We start from the raw sequence: 23,226 nt of genomic DNA on the forward strand, positions 1-23,226 counted from the left end.
TATATGTAATAAATACATTTGCATACATCTGTGTTTTTTTGGGAAACAGTAAAGACAGGGCGAGACCTTTTACAAAGAAATGTCCATTTACATTTACGGTGTTTGAAAGACGCTCTTATCCAGACCATTATCTCATTTGTACAACTGACCAGTTGAGGTTAAGGGCCTTGCTGAGGGTTTGTAGTGCTGGGATTTGAACTCATGACCTTCTGATCAGAAGTCCAACAACTTATTTAAGCTTTGAGGATGGATTTGGACTGTAATTAATATCAACATTCTTCTACAATGGCTCAGGATTGCATGTTGAATGAACAGTTTTGCATTTAAGCAACATTGTGAACCTATTAAAGCCAACTTATCTTTAGATTGGTTGCCTAGCATATAAAAAAACATCTTAACTGAACAGTACTCTACAAGAATGATGGAAATGTAATGGATAGATATTGAGTGCCACTCTGATGAGAATGGTTTTGAGTCTGGTTCCTCTCAAGGTTTCTTTCTCGTAACGTCTCATGCCAGCTCATTAGAGATAAACATTTATACAATAAACATTTATAAAGAACAGATGTATAGGTACTAACCTTATACACTTTTTTAAATACATCATTATAACCTCTTTATCTGTGTGAATCTGCTTGTCCATTGGTAAAAGTGCTCTACAAAAGTAGTTAATTGAATTGAATTAATTATTAAACCTTCCACAAAATGTAAGCAGTGTGCGGCAAAATACTAATCGGTCACCGAGGCACACATTTTAGCAAAAGTAGTTTGTGGCCTAGAGTACAATCATAAAGTACAGTATGGAAAAAAATAACCTATACCAGTGTAAGTACAATAGAAGGAAGACATGCAGGTAGTTGGTTTAAAAAGGGATGAGTATTATGGAGACGGATGATCATCTGTGGTGACCCCTAATGGGAGAAGCCGAAAGAAGAAGATGACAAGCTTTGTGTTGGTCAGTTGGGTCTCTTAATCTAGCAGTCACTTGACAAGTATGGAAGACAAAGTCTCTTCTGCATGGATTATTAGTGACATCCTGGTTGATATTTCTAGCCATTGGACAACGAGAACATGAACAAACTTTCCAGTGTGTGTTCCGTTATCATTCATACTACCCTGTGACATCTCCATTTTGCATGAAACGGCACTGGTCATGGCGACCTCTGGCCACCCCTGACCACCTCTGGCCACCCCTGACCACCTCTGACCACCTCTGGCCACCCCTGACCACCTCTGGCCACCCCTGACCACCTCTGGCCACTCCTTAGCTCTGCCCATGCCCACAAAATCATCTCATATTGCTCGTTATTTAAGCAGGAGTTTGTTTAATTTAATGTAGTAGTAAATTGATTGATTTTATTGCTAAAAAGCTTTGGGTCAGTTGACACAGCATTGAGACCTGAACAAGCTGATTTTCACCTCTATAGCAAAAGCATCTGTCGGGGTGATCAACTTTCATGATTAATTAATATATAAAAAATATTTAGTTGATTGACAGTTCACTACTGAACGATTTGGCTGCAGACCTGAGTTACCCCAGGAGTCAGACGCGTGAAGCCTCCAGCCAACGCTGATTGGTGGATAAGAATCGGATCTGCAAAGTGATTGGACGAATCGCGTTCACAGCTCGGCGCAGGTGATTGGTCGGCCGGAAGAGCACTCGGGGAGTGTGTCATTAACTTTCGGTGTTACCTGAGATCGAGGAAACCGGTGAAGTGAATGGGTGGGCGGGGAAAAGTGGCGCAACGACATGCGCGCGCTCTGACCAAACGCTGGGACACTTGGTTGGATACAGAACGGCGCGCCGCAGATCCACGCACACTCACGCGCACACTCTCAAAGAGACACGCGCATATCCACACACGCGCAGCGCAGACATACACGCACTGGAGCGGAATACACGCGCATTAAAGCGCACAAACACACACACACACACAAACACACACAGGAGCGCATTAACACACGTGAAGGAGCGCGTACAGACCAGGATGGCGAAAGATGCACGAGAGAAAGGTGAGATATTCCGTTGTAATTGTTTGCTGTCTGCCCCTGGTGCATGCTGGAGTGCTGGAATTCCCCCCCGGTGTGTTTTACGGGCGCTGATGTTGCACAGGGTGACGCACTGACATTTTAGCCAAGCCGGTGTGAGGGAGGGAGGTGTGTTTCAGCCAGGACAAAAACTAAATCTCCATCCACACGATTCACATGACAAAAAAAATCCCCCCATAAATGTCTTACTTTGTTTTCCAGAGAGTGTGTCCATGTGTGTGTCTGTGTGTCTGTGTGTGTGTGTGTGTGTGTGTGTGCGCGCGCGCGAGTGAGCGTGTGTAGCAATGTAACTCTGCACATGTTCTCCCAAATGACACATTCGACTCTCAAAGGTCTGCTGACCTTCATGCATGACACGACATTCCATCCTTTCCCAGCTTCATTCTTCTCCTCATCAGTTCCCATACCCACTCTAACGGGACTGTGCTGTGAAACTTCATCTGTGGTGGTATGAAGATGTCATGAACGTTCATGATTCACTTACGCTGAAATCAAAACATTTCACACAAATGCAAAAAAAAAAAAAAAATCTCTCTATTTCTCTCTTTTTCCAAATACTGTAGTAAAAAAAAAAAAATTCTTATATTAGAGGTGTTAAGATTCAATTTACATCAGTGCATCAGCATGAAAGTTAACGATTTGATGCATCAATAAAAAAAAATAAAAAAAGTTCAAACAGGTTGGCATTTCGTATCCCGATGAGTTTTTAAATCCGCAGGAAAACCTAGATATGTGTGCAGGAGGTGCAGCTGTGGCTACAGTGAAAGGAGAATTGTTGAATTGGGTTTATTGGGTTTCTTGCTTCAGTAATGCCATTTCTAGCTATTTGAGATTCCTGTCTGTGATGCAGCGCTCTGTTATACTGTTTATTTTTGCATAATATTAATAGCTTCTGTAGTTGTGGCATGACATGGAGGTGGATTGATTTGGGCAGGGCACCACTAAAGGCCTGGGGGTGAATATATTGCCAGTATATTACAATGCACCCAAATTTGCTTTGATATCATTTGATGTTTGATGATACCAGTTAATCTGCTACGAAGCGATGCAAAACGGTGAGCGTAATTCAACCATTTACCATACCGTTGTCTCAGGTCAGACCACTGCTGTGATACGGGTTTGATTTTTCAGGCAAAAATAAAATGTGTTTGTATTAAACAATACAATATGATACGAATTGATTTGGTTTAGTATATACAGCATGTGACGGATTTGGTACCGGATCTGGGATTGGCGTATAGATCCAATTTGGTATCGGATTTACCAGTTTTAGGCAAATCAGATACCGTATTTTTCGGACTATAAGCCGGCACTTTTTCCCCACGTTTTGAACCCCGCGGCTTATCCAACGAAGCGGCTAATTTATGAATTTTTCCTGGGTTTTTCCCGGTTTCACAAACTTCAAACCAAAAAACTGAACCCCATAACATTAGACCAATTAAATTTCCGAACGGAAACGAAAAAACGCACCTCACATGTCTTCTGAGCTGCACGCCATCGGGAGAAAAAACTTCCCTTCAGGTGATTTTTAAACGCACGACGATGCCAAAAGATAAACTCCCGAGAGAAATAGTTGTGAAAGGAAGAAGGAAGACAGTGAACAATGACTAGTAGTCGGCTACTGTTTAGATACAAGCCGTTGAAGCGCATTGAGTGTGGGTGAAGGGAGAGCTCGCTTCTGGCAGGCTATTCCCAAAATACTGCTATGCTCGTAAGGAAGCGCAACATATTTCACCCGTTACACCGTGTGTAACGTGTCTTTCATTAAAGCCTGTGTAAAGTACATTAGTGTAGACACGGCTTATAGACAAGTGTGGCTTATTTTTGTTCAAAATAAAAATATTTTTAAAATTCAGTGGGTGTGTCTTATATATGGGTGCGCTTTATAGTCCGGAAATTTGTGAAAATTTTTTTTTTTTAAATTCACGCATCAGATGTGTCATTTTCTCTTATTTTCAGACTGTTGCTTTGATTCGCTTCAGTTTTTGTCTTTTACGTAAATCGATCCAAATTGAAGTCAACATCCAATTAAATTCTGTGTGAAAGCCTTATCAGGGGCGTGTCTTGCGCTCCAGTAGATTGTCGCCAACGGAAACCATGTTTCGATGCCGCTTTTAGCCACGTCTCTTTTGGAGTCAGGAAGTGCTTCGATTGTCTACTGGTTTACGTCTTTTGTGTTCTCAGAACCAGTGTCCTGGTCTGCATCATTTCATCCGATATTCAGACGTGTCAGAAGTCACACGTGCGTCGTCGATCTCAGCTCCCAAACAACTCCCAAAACATCTCAGACCGGTCCAGTTGAGCTTATTTAGACCTGTTACTATAATTAGATAGAGATGTGAGACACTGGACATGCTTCTCGAGCGGTTTGTTTGACACTCCGGGGGGGTGTATGTGCAGGATCTCAGAGAGACGTTTGTAAGCAGAAGCGAGGAGACTCGTGTGGAATCATATCCGATCATCTCACACTGGCCCACATTTAGTGGCGGAACATTAAATAACGTCCCCCGAGCCTATCAGAAGGTTCCGAACGGATTTAATTAACGAGCGTATCTAGGTTTGGTCCAGCCGGCTCGTGTACAATCAGACGCAAAAACAAGCAGAAAGACGTGGTTTATATACGCCATAGTCGCTGCTCCGGATGCTGGAAATGGACTGAACCAGTGATCATGAAAAAATTCAACCAGTCAGCGTTTATGATGTCGAGGGGAAAAAACGGTTACGGCATCAGTTATTAATCAGTAATTACAATCACAGAAATTAAATGTTGTTACGAAGCATAGGAGACACAAAACGAGCTTACGAAAGTGTGTGTGCATAAATTTTCGTGTGTGTGTGTGTGTGTGTGTGTGTGTTTAGAGATTGTTTACAAGGACATTTCAAATTTTGTGGATGTTTGTCTGGAAACCAGATAATTTTTTTCCCCTCCAAAATTAAATAAGTGGCCTTTAAAAAAAATTAATTAATAAACAAACAAATAAATAAATAATAAGAATCAAAACATTTCCTTTTATATAACTAACATCAAGGTTAGGGTTAATTTTGGGTGTTACAAAGCACTGATTATGTAACAGACCTGTGTGTGTGTGTGTGTGTGTGTGTGTGTGTGTGTGTGTGTGTGTGTGTGTGTCTGTCTGTGTGAGGGCTGTTGCAGGTATACCCAAACGAGGTACATTGTATGGACAAAAGTTTGTGGACACCTGACCATAAGATTAGTATCTGCTTCTTTTTGAACATCCCATTCCACATGTAGTCCCTATTTGCTCTTATCATAACCTTCACACTTCTGGAAAGAAGTTCCAAGAGATTAAGTGGAGATTTGTGGAGATTCATTCAGCCAGGGTGTTAGTAAAGTCAGGTGATGGAGGTGAGAAGGTGAGGAGGCCTGGAGTGCAGTCAGCGTTCACATTCATCCCAAGGGTGTTCAATTCACTCGAACCCAGGGAAAGCAGATCTTCATGGAGCTGGCTTTGTGCACAGGAGCTTTGTTGTGCACAAAGTTGTGTTTAATTAGACTTCAACTCAGCATCTACAACTCCTGAGAAAAGAGAACGTATATAATGGAGATTTCCTACAGAGACCCGACTGCGCTTTTTAATAATCAGTGTACCTTATCATTTGCGGTTTAACATGACCTGCCAAGGTTTTTTCAGGAGGTGGTAGACCAGTAATTAAGGTTTTCAAATGCCGAACAGAAGGTTGTGGTTCCATCCCCACTATCGCCAAGCTACCACTTTTGGGCCCCTGAGTAAGGCCCTTAACCCTCTGTGCTCCAGGGGTGCCATATAATGGCTAAGCCTAGACTCCAGCCCCAGCGTTTTTAACATCACTGCGATATGCGAATGTACATGTGACAAGTAAATGCATAGTTACTCTTTTAATCCTGGCACACACTGAATAAATCACAGAGTGGGTCGCAAATCAGAAATAGAAATAGAATCAAACTTGAGTCTGAGTCGAGGTTCAATCATGAATAATGAGTGATCTAGAAGTTCATACCCTTCTATTCATCTTTTTGAGGAGGCAGGCGGTGAGATAAGATGCCTGTTATTTATGCTTCACACGTTAGTTCTGGTTAATCGTGGTTAAACTGGAGCTGAACCGTCTAAAACCTTTCTTCTTTTTTTCCCGCTAAAAGACAAAGACATTCGATGGCTCGCTTCATCAAAACAAAAGATATGATGAAACGGCCGACGGGGGTGTAGATCTGCAAACGTCCTCTCAACAAGCGTTCTTTTATTGGTCAGAAAAACGAAATGAACCGAACCTAGAAATCGGATCGGATCAATTTGTGCATGCATCTGGGGTTTATTTCATTTCTTTGTGGTTAGCTGATGGGTTAATGCGTGCTGCTTCTGCTCAGAAGGTCATGAATTCTAATACCAGTACCACCACTATGCCACCTGTTTGGCCCTAAACTAAGATCCTTACCCCTTTACTGCTCAGGTATGGGCTGATTTGGATAAAACCATCAGGCAAAAGAGGTGAATATTCACATCTTGGCAACAAATAAAATATCTACAAATTCAATATTTTTGACCTGAAATAAAATTTGGTATCGATGTTCTATCAATCTTTGGGTCTCCTATGAATCTGCTTTTGGTCTCCTGTGGGGTACATTTAGGTCTCCTATGTGTCTCCTTTGGGTGTCCTATGAATCTCTTTTGGCTCTCCTGTGAATCTCCTTTGGTTCTCCTGTGAATCTCATTTGGGTCTCCTATGAATCTCCTATAGGTCTCTTTTCGGTCTATTATTGATCACCTTTGGGTCTCATATTTCTCTCCTTTGGGCTTCCTATTAATCTCCATTGGATCTCCTTTGGACCTTCTAAGAATCTGCTTTGGGTCTCCTGTGGGTCACCTTTAGGTCTCCCTATGTGTCTCCTTTTGGTGTCCAATAAATCTCATTTGGGTTTCCTATAAATCTCCTATGGGTCTCTTGTGAATCTCATTTGGGTGTCCTATGAATCTCCTATAGGTCTCTTTTCAGTCTCCTGTTGATCACCTTTGGGTCTCCTATTGATGTCCTTTGGGTCTCATTTGGACCTCCTATGAATCACTCTTCGATGTTCACATCACAGAGCTGCAATGCAAAATATTGTGTAAATATTTTCCTGGTTTTATGATATAAAGATTTAGAGTAGACGGTATATAAACGTAAAATCCTGAAATAATAATCTTCTCGCCGTAGATCAGATTTAATTATACACGTCTAAGGCTGATAATCAAAAAAGGTTGAAATTGTAGTGTGTGTGTGTGTGTGTGTGTGTGTGTGTGTGTGTGTGTGTGTGTTTGTTTTTTTCTTAGCGTAGGTGCATGGTATGACTTGTTTCTTGAGCGCCCACATATATCTCAACACACACGAGCCAGTAATGATATAGCAGCTACAGCTACACACCTGGCCTTTCTCACCTTATCGCTGTGATCATGAGCAGCTGACAGACGCACAGGAAGCCCAAACTCAGGCGGCTTTTTTTTTAATTGTTTTTATTTTTTATCTTATTGCTTTTGCAGTCAGAAAAACTGTCTGTCCTGCAACTACAGTGTTTTTCATGTCTTTTTTAGGAACGCATGCTTGTAATGATAAGACCGAGGCGAATGTAGCTGTAATGGCTTATCTCTGTCTGCTTCAGGGATTTATTCTTTCTTTTTCTCTTCCTCTTTCTCTCTCATAGTTCTATTGCTCTTTAAATCCCCTGCATTGAGTGTATAATTAGTTTGGGAATCATCATTAATCGGTGCACAAAATTCAAGCAGGGTCCTTAAGGCATATAGGGAAGTGTGTGCTACGTTTGCTGTATAACCCAAACACTGTTTTTTGTACCACTAAATAGTAAATATTAAATGTGAGAAATCAATCAGATACATATTTACATATAGCATAAATATATAAATATCTTTTTTGGATGCTTTTTGAACATCCCATCTCATATCTCCACTCTTCTGGGAAGATGCTCCACTAGATTTTGGAGTGAGCTTGTGGAGATTCAGCCACAGGGGTGACTTTTAACTAATTGTAATCCTGTTGTTTAACAGCTTTATAGGTGATCAAAATACCATGCACTATATGGACAAAGGTATTGGGAAACTGAACTTTTACACAAACTGTTACCACAAAGTTAAAAGCACACAACTGTGTAGGATGTCTTTGGGTGTGCTAGAATGATATGTTCCATTCATTCGAACTCGAAGACCCAAACCTGTTCCGGCATGACAATGCCATGATTATTTACTTTTCATGGGTTGGAGTAGAAGATCTCCTGAGCTTTGACCTCAACCTTACTGAACACCTTTGGGGTAATTTGGAACACTGGAAATTGGATGAGCACACTCCACAAGCACACTCTAAAATCTAGAGGAACATCTTCTCAGAAGAGCAGAGGGAATTATAAGAGCAAATTGGGACTAAACCAGTTGTCTACACACCCTTGGCAATATATTATAGAGCTAGTGAGAGAATGTGGGTGATAAAGAGAGAAGTAATCTGAATTAGGGAAGTGCTGCCTTAGTGATTAAGGTGTTGGCCTTTGAATTGGAAGGTCATGCAATCTCAACACAAACAAGCTGCCACTGCAGGGCCCTTGGGCAAGGCTCTTAACCCTCAACTGCCTGTGTAAATGAAATAATTATAAGTCACGAGATATTTGTAAGGGCATCTGAAAGCCTTGTGAAAACCTGAATCTAAAAGGATCATGTTGATAGCTAATAAAGTGGATGTTAAAAAAACTAAAACAGGAAGTAGTAACAGACTTTTACAGCTCCTGTAAAGCTTTTTGATACCAGACATGATAAACGAGGAGCAGCATGGGCGTGAATGTGTGTACAGCGGGAACCTGAGGAACCGCTGTAACGTTCAGCATTTTCCTTCTGTGTGTGTCAGCAGTTATGTTGAAGGAAACAGCAGCTGCACACTAGGATTCTGCATATTCATGTTTATTTTTCACTGCAGTGTTTCCAGTGAAACCAGACCTTGTTTTCATTGCTTTCGTTAAACACCTCGTCCGAGTGTTTTGTCCAACTGTTCATACAAACCTTTTGCTAAACAAAGCTTTATGAAAGCACTCACCATGCGGGAGAAATTGTAGGAAAATGTTCTTAATTTTGGCCTTTTTGGTGCGTTTCCTTATATTGCTTCTCTTTAATGTTGACGCTCTTCAGGGATGGCAAAATTACACACATCCTTCACTCAAGTAGAAGTACAGATACTCATGTTTTAAAAGACTCTGGTCAAAGTTGAAGAACTGACTACACTTTTCACGTGAAATTAAAGAAGTATGGACTTGTACTTAAGTAAAAAATTGTCATTACTACTACCTGTTTAAATGTAACGCCGGTAACCGGACCTCACATCTTATTAATTTATTCATACTAGAGCTGTCAATTGAGTCAAATCTTTAATCACTATTAATTGCATGATCACCACGTGTTAACTCGTAATTAATCGCAACTTAATCGCACATTTGTATCTGTTCTAAATGTACCGTAATTTACGGACTATTAAACGCACCCAAATATAAGCCGCACCCACAGAATTTGACAAAGATTTTTATTTTGAACATAAATAAGCCGCACCTGTCTACACTGAAACTAATGAACTTTACACAGGCTTTAAGGAAAGGCAGTCCCTGTTACACGGCTTGTATCTAAACAGTAGCCTACCAAGAAAGTCATTGTTCACTGTTTTCCTCCTTCCTTTCACAACTATTTCTCTCTGGAGTTTATCTTTTGGCATCGTCGTGCGTTTAAAAATCACCATCGGTAAAGCTTTTCTCTCGACGCCGTGCAGCTCAGAACACAGGTGAAGTGTGTTTTCATGCCCGGTTGTTTTCAGCGTGACGGATGATTCGCATTTCCTGTAGACAGTCCGAGTGAGCGGCAGGTCAAACATCAGAGGAACATCATCCATATTTATGATGTGCTGCGGCCCGATTCAGTGGGAGCGCATCTGATTTAATATAAAGAGTTTCATTGGTTCACCTGAAGCCGTTCAGCAATTTCATTGGTCTAATGTTATGGGGCTCAGTTTTTTGCCTTGAAGTTTGTGAAACCGAGAAAAAACCAGGAAAAATCTATAAATTAGCCGCTTCGTTGTTTAAGCCACGGGGTTCAAAGGGTGGGAAAAACGTATCGGCTTATAGTCCGAAAAATACGGTACCTTAAATGAATACTTTTCACAATTTAATTACACTATCTAATTCTTACAGATGTTATAAATGTATTAATTTCACTTAATATCTCTCCCTTTGTTATTAATTATTTTATATTTATTTAATTATTTGACACTCAGGAAATGACTCTTAATATAAATTTCTTTTGAGATGTAATGTTTCTATAGTTATATTGTTCATTGTTAGTTTGTGGTGGTTTTATCTGTTAAATATGGTACGTGGTTTATATATTTTTTATATTCGAGTGAAGAAAGGACGTCGTAAATAAATGTGTTGCGTTTTAGTTGTAAGGTTTTAATTTTGCCTCTTTTGTATTTATTCATTTCAATTTTTGCGAAAAAAAAGGGTCAAACAGAAACGCGCGGCGCATTAATCGCACGTTAATTGAATAAATGCCGTTAAAATCCATTTGCCTCAACAATTTCACAGCTCTGATTAATACAAAAGATGTCCATATGTTGTTTTCTAATGAATGTATCCAGACTGAACATCCACCATATAGAACACTAGCAGAGAAAAGATGATGATGATCAGGCGATCGAATGAAAAGAATCAGGCGATGAGAATAAAAAGGAATTTACATTTCACCAAAACTAAACTAAAGTAAAGAGCCTGTTTTGAATATGTAAGAAGTAGAAATTACAGATATTTCTGTGAAAAATTTAGTGAGTGAAAGTAAAAAGTTAAAGAGAAATAAATAGCGAATTAAAATACTGTATTTTCCGGACTATAAGCCGCTACTTTTTTCCCACGCTTTGAACCCCGCGGCTTAAACAATGAAGCGGCTAATTAATGGATTTTTTCCTGTTTTTTTCCTGGGTTCACAAGATTTAAGCCAAAAAACTGAACCCCAAAACATTAGACCAATGAAATTGCTGAACGGCTTCAGGTGAACCAATGAAACTCTTTATATTAAATCAGATGCGCTCCCACTGAATCGGGCCGCACCACATCATAAATATGGATGATGTTCCTCTGATGTTTGACCTGCCGCTCACTCGGACTGTCTACAGGAAATGTAAATCATTCGTCACGCTGAAAACAACCGGGCATGAAAACACACTTCACCTGTGTACTGAGCTGCACGGCATCGGGAGAAAAGCTTCACCGATGGTGATTTTTAAACGCACGACGATGCCAAAAGATAAACTCCCGAGAAAAATTGTTGTTAAAGGAAGGAGGAAGACAGTGAACAATGACTTTCTTTGTAGATTACTGTTTAGATACAAGCCGTGTAACAGACACTGTCTTTTGTTAAAGCCTGTGTAAAGTTCATTAGTTTCAGTGTAGACACCTGCGGCTTATAGACAGGTGTGGCTTATTTATGTTCAAAATAAAAATCTTTGTAAAATTTAGTATATATATATATATATATATATATATATATATATATATATATATATATATATATATATATATATATATATATATATATATATAATATTCCGGAAATTATGGTACTGATACCAGAAAAATCTACTTAAGTACAGTAACAAAGTATTTGAACTTCATTACTTTCCACCTCTGTCTATGTTTGTTTACATGTTGGACAGTCGTAAGAAGCATTTCACGACATGTACGAATGTCTATATGACAAATAAATATACGAATTTGAATATTTTCATTAATGCGAACGAAGCAGATTTGTGTTGGAAACATGATTTGTGTTGCATAACGAACACAGGGCACTGGCGTAATTAAGCTCCAGAACCCCATAATGAAACAGTTTGTTAATTGTCCATTGGCGTACTTAAAGCTTTTTTCCCTCCTAACAGCAGGGAGAGATTTCTTAGCGTTTCCTAACATTAATCCCTGCACCATTCAGCCTGACAAATTCACCATCCCGTTTTATTCCAGTCTGCCCGCTATTCCTCCAGAGACGCATCTTCAGTGCCAAAGCCTGTCTGCTACAGATACATGGCAGATGACAGGTAGATCAAGCAGCACAGATGCACAAGACAAGAGCGAGGACCAGAAAGAACGATCCCTGAGCTTAGTGATTCGTCTATAGTTGACAACTCTTCTAAAAAGCTCTGCAGTTATGAATATAATATGAATATTTAAAAAAAATATCTGTAGTTTGTTTGCTGATGATTAGGGACGATTCACCGTTTCGCATTTTACAACGTATAACACCATGCGCGTTACATATACACTGGCCGTGCAAAAAAAAAAAAAAAAAAAGGGCACGCATTCTAATAATTCGTTGGACCGCCTTTAGCTTTGATTACGGCGCGCATTCGCTGTGGCAACGTTCCGATAATCTTCTGCAATGTCGTAACATTTATTCCTGCCCAGAGATGCAGTCATTTTTCACCAAGATCTTGTATTGAGGATGGGAGAGTCGGACCTCTGCACAAAGTCTTCTCCAGCACATCCTAAAGATCCTCAATGGGGTGAAGGTCTGGACTCTGTGGTGGCCAATCCATGTGTGAAAATGATGTCTTATGCTCCCTGAACCTCTCTTTCACAATTTGTCTCCGATGAATCCTGGCATTGCCATCTTGGAATCTGTCCGTGCCATCAGGGAAGAAAACAATCCATTGATGGAATAACCTAGTCATTCAGTATATTTGGGTAGTTGGCTGACCTCATTCTTTGGGCATATAACGAAGCTGAACCGAGACCTGAGCAACTGCAGCAACCCCAGATCATAGCACTGCCCCCACAGGCTTGTATGGTAGGCCCTAAGCATCAGAGTCTCTCTCTCCTCCATCACGGACATTACACCACACGCTGCATCCGCAAAGCCAACAGTATTGTGGATGAACCCTCACACCCCTCACACACACTCTTCACCCTCCTGCCATTAGAGAAAAGCATACGGGCCTCACATCCAGACTATGCAACAGTTTTCTCCATCAAGCCATCAGTCTTCACAACACACAGAACTGAACTGGACCTGAAACTTACACACACACACACACTCACACTCACACAACTGTGTGTTACTGAGCTGCTACAAATCTGAACTTCGACACAAACTCAAACTTATTTCACACATCCATGTCTTCAGCATTTTCAATATTATATTATTATTTTATTATAACTACATAACTGTTTACATGCTGTTTTTTTGCACATCCATTTGAATGCTGTTATTGCTTTTTTGCAAAAACTTTTGTGTTTATTTACAAGTACACTTCTGTATACAGTTCTCTTTTGCACACTGTACTGTATAACATGCAGTAGGTTTACTGGCAGCGCTGTTTTGTGTTTTGTGTATTTGTTCCATATTGTCTTGTGTTGTCTGTTTGCACTGTGTTGTTGTGCACTTTGCACCAGTTTGCACACGACGCACTTTATGTGGTGAGGACTTTATGTGGTAGTCCTTCACTCTTTGTTCTTGTAGCTCAATGCTATATATGGTTAAAAAGACAATAAAAGCTTCTTGACATGACTCATTAGGACTCGTGAATCTGAACTCACCAGACCACATAACCTTCTTCCATTGCTCTAGAGTCTCCCAGATTAGCCTCAATGATGAGTGGTTTTATTAAGGCTATAAGAAAACAGCTGAAAACAGCAGTTCTTAACCCAATTAATATTTTCAGCAATCTCCTTAAATGTTTTCTTTGCTTTCCAAGACCACAGGATGCGTCTTCCGACAGGGTTGTTTAGGAAATGAGAAGCTGCTCACTGCATCAGTCAGGGTTAAATAACTCGTTGCCAGCTGAAACATAATCACCCATGCAGTAATTATCCAATAGGAGGCTCTTACTTATGTGCTTAGTTAAAGCCAGGTGGTGACCTTTTTTTGGACATACAGTGTATTTATATATATAATTATTGGAAGATGCTCTACTTGTATTATTTAGAAAGTGTCCGATCACTTATGACTAATATTTTAATTTATTTCTCTTCGCTTAACTGGTTCCCAAGTGCGTTCTCTCAGCACCAATGCTGTTAATTAGGCTTCCGCAGAATGAAATGGTTCAACTTTTGTATTGACTAGAAACGTAAAGATTTACTTCTCTACCCTTGATATCGCTAATTTCCATACCAGTATACTGATTTTTATGGAAATTATTTCATTATCATCACTTCTGTCTGACTACTGTGAGCTTGACTGATTTTTGCCTCCAGAAGAAGACTAAAGTCCTGAACAGGCCCACCTTTTCTTTTTGCAAGAACACATTTGCGGATTTATTTTCCCTTCATGATACAAGTCCGTTAGATTTTTTTGTCTGGATCTGTGGGAGGTTATGCAGAGTTATAGGCTAAGATTTATATCTGAGTCAAGCTTGCTTTAAACATGCTCTTGAAGCTGTTGCTTCAACCAATCAGACTGAGGTTTGATCACTCCGAGACTCCCTCTCAGGGGTTCAAATACATCGCCATTTTCACGTCTTTTAACTGGAGGGTCAGAGGGTGCGCTAGTCAGACTTGCAAACCGGATCTGCTGCACATGCAGAGATATATCCATTTGGATTTAGTAGCTGTTTTTTTTTATTCCACAATGACTGATAGAGGAGAAGGAATGAATTTGGTTGAGATATACTGTGAAACCTTGATACTCGTGACCTTGACACTCGTGACCTCGATAGTTGGCGACTTTTCATTTGGAACTGAATCTAATAGTTTGTGAGAAACCGCGAGTGGTTCGAAAGTTCGGTGTAACATTTAAAAACAGTTTTTTACTAATAAATTACATAATGTTTGAAAAAAATTAGTTTTTCTATTATAATTTTAAATAGTAAATAAAAAAATTATGACAAGTAATTCACAATGTTTGTTGAGTTTACACTACAGTTTATGTACAATCCCCCTAGAAAAGTCAAAACCTTGCCATTTTTTGTTACTCGCGAGGGGTCATAGAATCGAGAAAATCAAGGAATCACATGAATCACAAGAAATTCAAGGAAAACTCCAGGTTCATTTTATAAGGTTAATGTTGATGCTTCTGCTGGAGATGAGGTGCAGCTGAATTGTGTTTATTGGGTTTCTTGCTTTAGTAATGCCATTCATTCTCATTGTATAAGATGCAGCACTCTGTTATACTGCGTTTCTCTATAATATTCATGGTTTTTATAGCCGTGGCATAAAATTGATGGTATTGAGAGGTGGATTGATTCAGGTAGGACACCACTGAAGGCCAAGGTGTGAAATGCACGGCTCGTCACTGCTGTTCCGCTTCAGCTGGCCGACCTCACCAGGTTATTTAATGGAGATAACACTTGGAGATAGAACTGTTTGGAACAGGTACAGCTACTAATGCCTGCACAACCTTCAATAAAAGCAGTAGGAGAGAGTTGGCTGAAAGGTGCACGGCATCAGGCTTCACTGGGGAGAACGAAATCAAGGACGGGGTGACGCTGTTATCGCCGTCGTGCCATTACGCGATGAATTGCGGCTCCTTATCGTTCCAGATGGCAGCCCCACTCTTGCATGGCGTTCCGCTGCAGGAGAGCAGCGGAGTGGCGGAATAAATGAAAACACTTTATGCCGAGGACTGTGTGAAACTCAGGGCACTTTGCAGCAGGCACCTCATCACAAGAAAGAGATCAATCAAAGTGCACAAAGCAAATGCAGTTCTCCAAACCTGGCTTTTTACACGAGTATGTAAGCAGCTAAAAATCACAAGCTCGCTCTTCATATATTGCTGAGTGCATTAGCTACAGCCTCCTGGAGTTTGCTGTCTTTCGCAATACACTCGACTTCTTTCCACTTTATTAGAAACACCTGTACATTTTCTTGTTTTGGGACTCTGGTTCATTCCAGCAGACACTTTAAAACATATTTATGTCTCTTTTAAATGGAAACCAATCCTTACATGGAAACATAGTTTGGAAAAAAAGCAGCATGTACACACCCATGACTTGTACAACTGTCAAAAGGGTGGAGTCATTTCTGTTTTTTGAGACGCATGCATGTTCCTTTAGTTTCTATGCAGCAAACTCAGTAAAAGGCAAAAACACACATTGGACAGTGAATGAGTGGAAAAAAGTTCTGTGGAGTCCAAATATGGAACTTATGTAAGAGAGATGTTAGAGACTTATTCCAGAAACTGAAAGGAACCAACATGGCAACCATTCCATACATCAACATACACTATCCAATTTCATCTGGACTGCGTCTCACACTATACGCCGAAGAGTACATCCGAGCTCTGTAAGCGTTATTTAGAGAGCAAACAGTCGTCTGGGGTGTTATCTATCATGGCTGCCCAGTCACCGCACCTAAATCCTATTAAACTGCTCTGGGATGAACTGGATCACAAGAAAGAAATCTCCAACTGGTCTTTTGGCGAGTTGTACAAAAGTACAAGAGGCATGGCAAAGTATTTCAGCTGAATGTTTGGAGAAATGAACTGTCTGTATGCCGAGAGTGTGTTCTTCATGCTAAGAGAGGATTTTTCAATGGAAATAAAGTGGAACATCCAGACATTTATATCATTGTTTGGTCAAAGTAAATCTTTAGAACATTACATTTCCAAGTTTGTTGCATAGAAACAAAAGGAACATGCATGTGTCTCTCAAAAAACATTAAAGACTCCTGTGTTTCCTAACTGACTGAATGAGGTGAGAGGTCTGGAATGTCTTCTGTTTCATTTTCAGGTCTTCAACAGAAGTTTTTTTCTTTTCTTTTTACCATGGAAATTGACTCAAAGCAGCTTTACAAATATAAAGCAGTTGTAAAGTTATTATAAGTTTATCCCTAATGAGCGAGCCAGTGGCAACATTGGCATTGAAAAACTCCCTAAGATGGCATGAGGAAGAAACCTTCAGAGGAACCAGACTCTAAAGGGAACCTCATCCTCATCCTAACCGAATAGCCATTCATTGCAGTTCCATTGTTGAGGTGTGTAATAATAGGTGCTTAATTTTAAAAATGTCCATGCAAACTGTGGTCCTGATTCATAGTCATAGACTGTTGATATTAATTACAGTCTAAATCCAGCTGCACAGAGTGGTTTCCAATTGAGAAGAACTCCATCCAAGTAGGGTGTCGGGATGAACCGGGCTAACCCGAAGTGGACAGGAACACTGGTCGATGGTACCTCACCTTTAGCTTTTACATTCTGACAAGGAAAATACACGGAACTGTAACACACACATTTGCAGTTGACAACCTTCAGTCCTAGACGTACAGAGGAGAAGATTGTGAGATCGTCTGCTTGTCTTTGGTTTTATTCTCAATACATCCTCTGCTCTTTATGGCTTGTTAAATGGAAAACATATGTAACAGCCTGGACATTGGACACTCCGTTTGCTCTGTAAACCAGCACTGAAAATGTTTTATGGCAAATTCACAGCTGTAGCTCATCACCCAGAGCTTTCACGCCATACATCAGCCTCTTCGCTCCTGTCATACTGTAAACCGTGTTGTGATGTATAGGAGAGAGACGCAGAGGCTTGTGGAAGCGAACCGAATTTGCACTGGTCACTAAATATCAATCTCTTCTAATAAAGTGCACCCGGAGTCGATGGGACACATCCATTTAGTCTCTTTTATCAATCACGGGCAACGTTTCGAGTCACTCGAGTCAAACGGGGGATTAATGTGCGCTCAAAATGACCAAACTCAATCTGTATGCATAGGCTGAACTAGCAATGTGGACCATGCTACATGTTGCATTGGACAACTCCATGTCTTTTGAATTGTGTACTGAGAACTAACAATCTTCTCTTTGAATGTCCCACTTAACATTGAGTGTCCATTTGCTCTTATAATAATCTCCACTCTTCTGGGAAGATCTTAAATGAGATGATAATTGTTACATTCTGTAAAGCTGCTTTAAGACAACGTCCATTGTGAAAAGTGCTTTAGAAATAACCTTAAATTAAATTGAGGTGCGGTGAGGAGGCCTGGGGTGGAGTCACATTCATCCCAAAGGTGATCAATAAGGTTTAAAGATCTGTAGCAGGAGATCTTCCACTCCAAACCATGTAAAGCGTATCTTCATGAAGCTGGCTTTGTGCACGGAGCATTGCTGGAACAGGTTTGGGTCTCGTAGTTCAAGTGAAGGAAACATTTCATGCTACAGCATCCAAAGACGCCCAATACAATTGTATGCATTTGAATTGGTGGTAACAGTTTGGCGAGGAACCACGTATGGCTGGAAAACACAGGTGTCCCAATACTTTTGTGCAAAAGAAATGAAGGAGGACCGGTGCAAAGTTTCAGGCAGATTACAGAATGTTGTAGACCAGGTTTGGCATGAACCTATGGTTCGTTCTAGTGTGTCACAGAACCAGGCAAACCAGACCTACAGAAAATGACGGAATAACGGTTCAGAAAACACACACACACACACACACACACACACACACACACACACACACACACACACACACACACACAGATATTTTACGGACTACTGGGACAAAACAAAGCGAATATTTAGAGGCAGGTGCAGGAGGTGATAAGAGCCAGTGTTCAGAAGGGAGCCGGAGCTGCAGCAACACAACAGTCTGAGATTTTCATTCTGCTCTTCTGCACAACCCCCAAAGCACCAAACCACTTCCTCGTTCTCTCTTCTTCCACTTCCTCTCATCACTTCTATAAACACCTTACGTCTGCCTTCATGCCTTTCAGTCCAGCGAGCTGAAGTGAGAATTTGATAGCATGGGCTGGAGCATGAACAGTGTGCGTGTGTGTGTGTGTGTGTGTGTGTGTGTGTGTGTGTGTGTGTGTGATAACTCTGTTATTATTGCTGTGTAATAATTGCAAATATGATTATATGAAGAACATTCAGCATCGAAACATTTCCTGATCTTTTATCACCGCTCTGAGTGTGATAGAGTGTGAGCTCATTTCATTCTCTCTCCCGCGCTCACTCTCTTCCTCTCTCTTTCACTCTCTCTCTCTTCCTCTCTCTTTCACTCTCTCTCTCTCTCTCTCTCTCTCTCTCTCTCTCTCTCTCTCTCTCTCTCTCTCTCTCTCTCTCTCTCTCTTTCCTTTTTTTCCTTTTTCCCTCTCTCTCACTTCCTCCTCCTCTCCCTATCTTTTTCTCTCCTTTTCTTTCTCTTCCCCTATTGCTTCCTATCTCTCTTATTCTCTCGCTTTTTCTCTCCCTATCACTTTCTTTCTCTCTCTCCCTTTCTTTCTCTTTCTTTTTGACTCTCTTTTTGACTCATCCTTTCTCTTTCTTTCTCCCTCGCACCTTCTTACTATTGCTCTCTTTTTTTTCTCTCTCTCTGGACAGGAAACACAGCAGAAATAGTCTGTACATAACGTATGATCATACATACATAACAATATGACATATATTATTTGATGTTTTTAAATAAATAAAATATATATATTTTTTTACAATTATTTTGATATCAGTGGCGGGCCATGCATTCGGTACCTGGGCCTTCAGTGAGGACGTACCCGACTTAATCCCCCTCTTAAGACCACACTATCACGTCACAATTATAGAAAACATCAATACTATACAAATACAAATACTCTAAAAACGCAATATAACAACACGTGCCATTACAGACAGAGAGACATTACAAATGTGGAGGGTGAATACCATTTTACTAAAGCAAGAAACCCAGATAAGACTCCAAACCTCTACACTACAACCTCAACTGTGCACCTTCATCATCTGGAGCAGTTTAGAATCATCAGAGTGCATTGTGGGTATAAACAAAGAGCATAGGGGTTTTCTTTTCCTGCACAGCCAGAGAGAGTAATGTGTAACTAAGAAACCCTGAGGTAAAACTTTAGCATTTAGACTTTTATAAGTGAAATATAAACACATCAGTGTGAGATGTTAAACTCCAGGCAATACAATTAATCTAATGTATTTTCCAGTAATCCATTTACAAACCAACAGCATACCCTGGAGTATCAGTTTTTATCCCTAAATATACTTAAAAACAACTTTAAAGTGCCATTTAAAAGAAGAAAAGCCCCACCAAAGTTCTGGATGTTGAAGCTCACACTTGAATAAAACTGTCAGGCGGATTTACTATGCTGATAGACGCATTCACATTGTGAAGCTTTAGCAGATGACGTTGTGGGTCAGCTCAGCGTGGACCCCTGTCCATTCTCAAGTCAAGCTTCGAAAGAGCGTGAGACGACCAGACAGCTTTATAGTCAGTTTTGTCTTTAAGGATCATTTCTCAGGATAAAAGTGGATTTCAGAAGCCGATCGTTAATTACAGGTCTTTAAAACTCGCGAATTAGAAGAGGCGACGTGCCGAACCCCTTCCCTGTCTCCGCTCGGCGATCGTCCCATTTATCCGCAGGGCGTGAAAACTCTATTATGCATGAAGCATCTATTTTTGTCTGAGCTGCTATTGTATAAATTCAGCATGCTTTTATAATGAGAATTAGACCATAATACAGCCATGGCAGTGAGAAACTGGCAAAAAGAGATTGTGTTTAATATTTTCGAAGCACAGAATGGATAGAGAAGCCAGAATTTCACAGTGAAGCCGCGGTCAAATTCAGGAATCCGATTAAAAAGCATGCATTATTATTCATTATTAATGTATGCATTAACAGCAGTTCGAGCTGTAACTTTTTTTTTACTTTATGGCCAAACCTACTGGGACACCTGTCTTTTCAAGCCATATGTGCTTCTTCCTCAAACTGTTACCACAAAGTTCACACAATTGTATCAGATGTCTCTGGATGAAGTAGCATGAAATTTTGGATTCGCTTGAACTACGAGACCCAAACATGTTCCAGCATGACAATGCACGTGTGCACAAAGCCAGCTCCATGAAGATCTGCTTTACGAGTTGGATTTGTGTGGAAGATCTCCTGCTATAGAGCTCTGTCCTCAACTCTACTGAACACCTTTGGGATGAATGTGAACGCTGACTGCACCCCAGACCTCCTCACCTTCTCACCTACATCAGTACCTGACTTTACTAATAAGCACAAATCTCCACCAGCACACTCCAAAATCGAGTGGAACATCTTCCCAGTAGAGTGGAGGTTATTATAACTGCAAATGGAAACCAAATGTGGAATGGTATGTTCAAAAAGAAGCACATACCAATCTTATGGTCAGGTGTCCACAAACTATTAACATATACTGTATATATCTAAAATGTATTAAGACATTTCTTTATGGAAGGAGTTTCCATAGTTTCATAGTCATAGAGTTTAGTAATCGCTGGTTGTAATGGGGAATTTATTGGTTTTAATCGGAAATAATCGTCTCAGCGGGTCCTTAATTTGTTGCCATCTATTGATGGCATGCTAAGGCAATGCTCTAATACCATTAGGAACCATAGGAACACCTTTGACTACTTGTAGATGACATGTTGGTATCTACTGGACACCAGTAGGGACCATTTGGACACCATTAAGCATCCCGACTCCAGTAAGATTCTACACTGGTTTCTTTGGTTTGATGATATTGACTTTCTGATGTACACAAACACACTATGTAATGAAAACCATATGAGAATGGCTTTTAATGGTGAACAGCTGATGGTATGTAGTGGTATTTAAAGGTAAAGATGCTTGTTACTTGTCACATGCACATTACAGCACAGTGAAATTCTTTCTTCATATATTCCAGCGTTGTTAGAAAGCTGGGGTCAGAGTGCAGGGTCAGCCATGATACAGTGCCCCTGTAGCTTGGTGATACTGGGGCTTGAGCCACCAACATTCTGGAGTTTGATCAGTAACCTAGAACCTTAACCACTGAGATACCAGTTACCATGTGGTAATTGATTCTGGAACTGATTCTTATACTGAACAACAAACCTGATTCTGATTGTGGCAGTAAGGCAATGCAAAACGTTCATGCAGATATGGGACAAGACCTTTAGATAATATTTAGGTCAAACATCAGGAAGTGTGTTCTCTATAACGTGTGTCAGATAGAAAAATCGTTGGTCACAATTCTGAATTTGAGCTGTGAACAAGGATTCGGTAACCAAGAAGATAACCGTTTGTTAAACCATTGATACATCCAGCTGCAATCTGTCCATAGCTGTCCATCTGTCCTGAGCCGTCGCTGTCTCATGCTGTTAATTTATCAGACGTGAAAGTTTTAGTAAGACATCCGTCAAATGATTGAGCACATACATGATTTATGATCCAGATCAGTCATGGCTTCCTGCGCCCGATGGTTTCCTGCCACAACTGTTAGTACCAGCATGAGTCAGGAATGGAAATTTAATGATTTCTTCATTTTCATCCCCTGAAGCGAATTCCTTTCCTTTCAGTCGACGTTCGCTAATAATGACGAACCAATGTCTGTATGTTTAAGACACATCGTTTGTTCATGGTTTGCAGGTGGATGCAGATTGCTGGACATGGCAAACATTTGGCCTATTGGCCTCGGTCCGTGTACTCTACACACTGCCCTTTCGCTCTATGTTTGCCTTCCTGGACATGCTCAATACACTGACCTTTCATCATGTGTTTTGTTGCGGGTTGTGTATTTATATCTAGCAAGAAAGCAAATTTCTCCTCCTATTGTAACTTTTCTGAAACAGTTACATTTCTGATTAATTATTTTTCTTTGTTCTTTTAAACAGGATTGCATAATGAGATGAAGATTTTCCTCTAGAGCTTTTTTATTAACTTGAATCATTTCTGCTCTAGTCGAGCTGTGTATTTCGGCTAGCAGACTGTAGAGGTGCACTGACCATGTTCAGACAGGGTGTTGTACGAGACAGAAAATTGTTTAATATTGAATAATAAAGTGTTTGATACTCCACGATGCTCCACAGTAGGAAACCGTGCGAGCACTAATATATCAGAAACAATCATGGACGTCTGTTTTCGAGCTGATCTTGCCTCACTGGCTTGATTACCAACACAATCTTTAGGGTTTTTTTAATGTATTATCCATAAATCACCAGCATCCTATCAATGTCACTGCCACCTGTGGTTTTGGAGCCAAAAAAAGCAAAATTGGCTGGGTGTGATTAAATAACTTTCATCCCCTGTCAATCACTCAGACATTAGCTAATCGTCTCTGAGAGCATGTATGCAGAGCAGACAGCACTTTGAATTATTTGGCATTTTGAAGCAGCAGTGCCTGAACTCACACACCTATTTAAATACAATTCAATTCAGTTTTATTTGTTTACTGCTCATAA

At 40.3% G+C, this 23,226-nt stretch overlaps 1 protein-coding gene across 2 annotated transcripts in view; it reads left to right on the top strand.

Annotated features, from left to right (window-relative positions):
• The first annotated feature begins 1,576 nt into the window (after positions 1-1,576).
• Positions 1,577-23,226, top strand: part of plrdgb (PITP-less RdgB-like protein) — a 67,058-nt gene continuing 45,408 nt past the window's right edge. For both annotated transcript variants that reach the window (XM_083564527.1, XM_083564526.1), the window contains exon 1: positions 1,577-2,013. Coding sequence is in view for 1 of the 2 variants with exons in the window: in XM_083564526.1 (XP_083420652.1) it covers positions 1,989-2,013 (25 nt within the window). In the remaining variant the exon portion in view is untranslated. The remainder of the gene's footprint in view (positions 2,014-23,226) is intronic.

Source organism: Silurus aristotelis (assembly GCF_946808225.1).
Source record: "Silurus aristotelis genome assembly, chromosome: 16".
In the NCBI taxonomy this organism is placed as follows: domain Eukaryota; kingdom Metazoa; phylum Chordata; class Actinopteri; order Siluriformes; family Siluridae; genus Silurus; species Silurus aristotelis.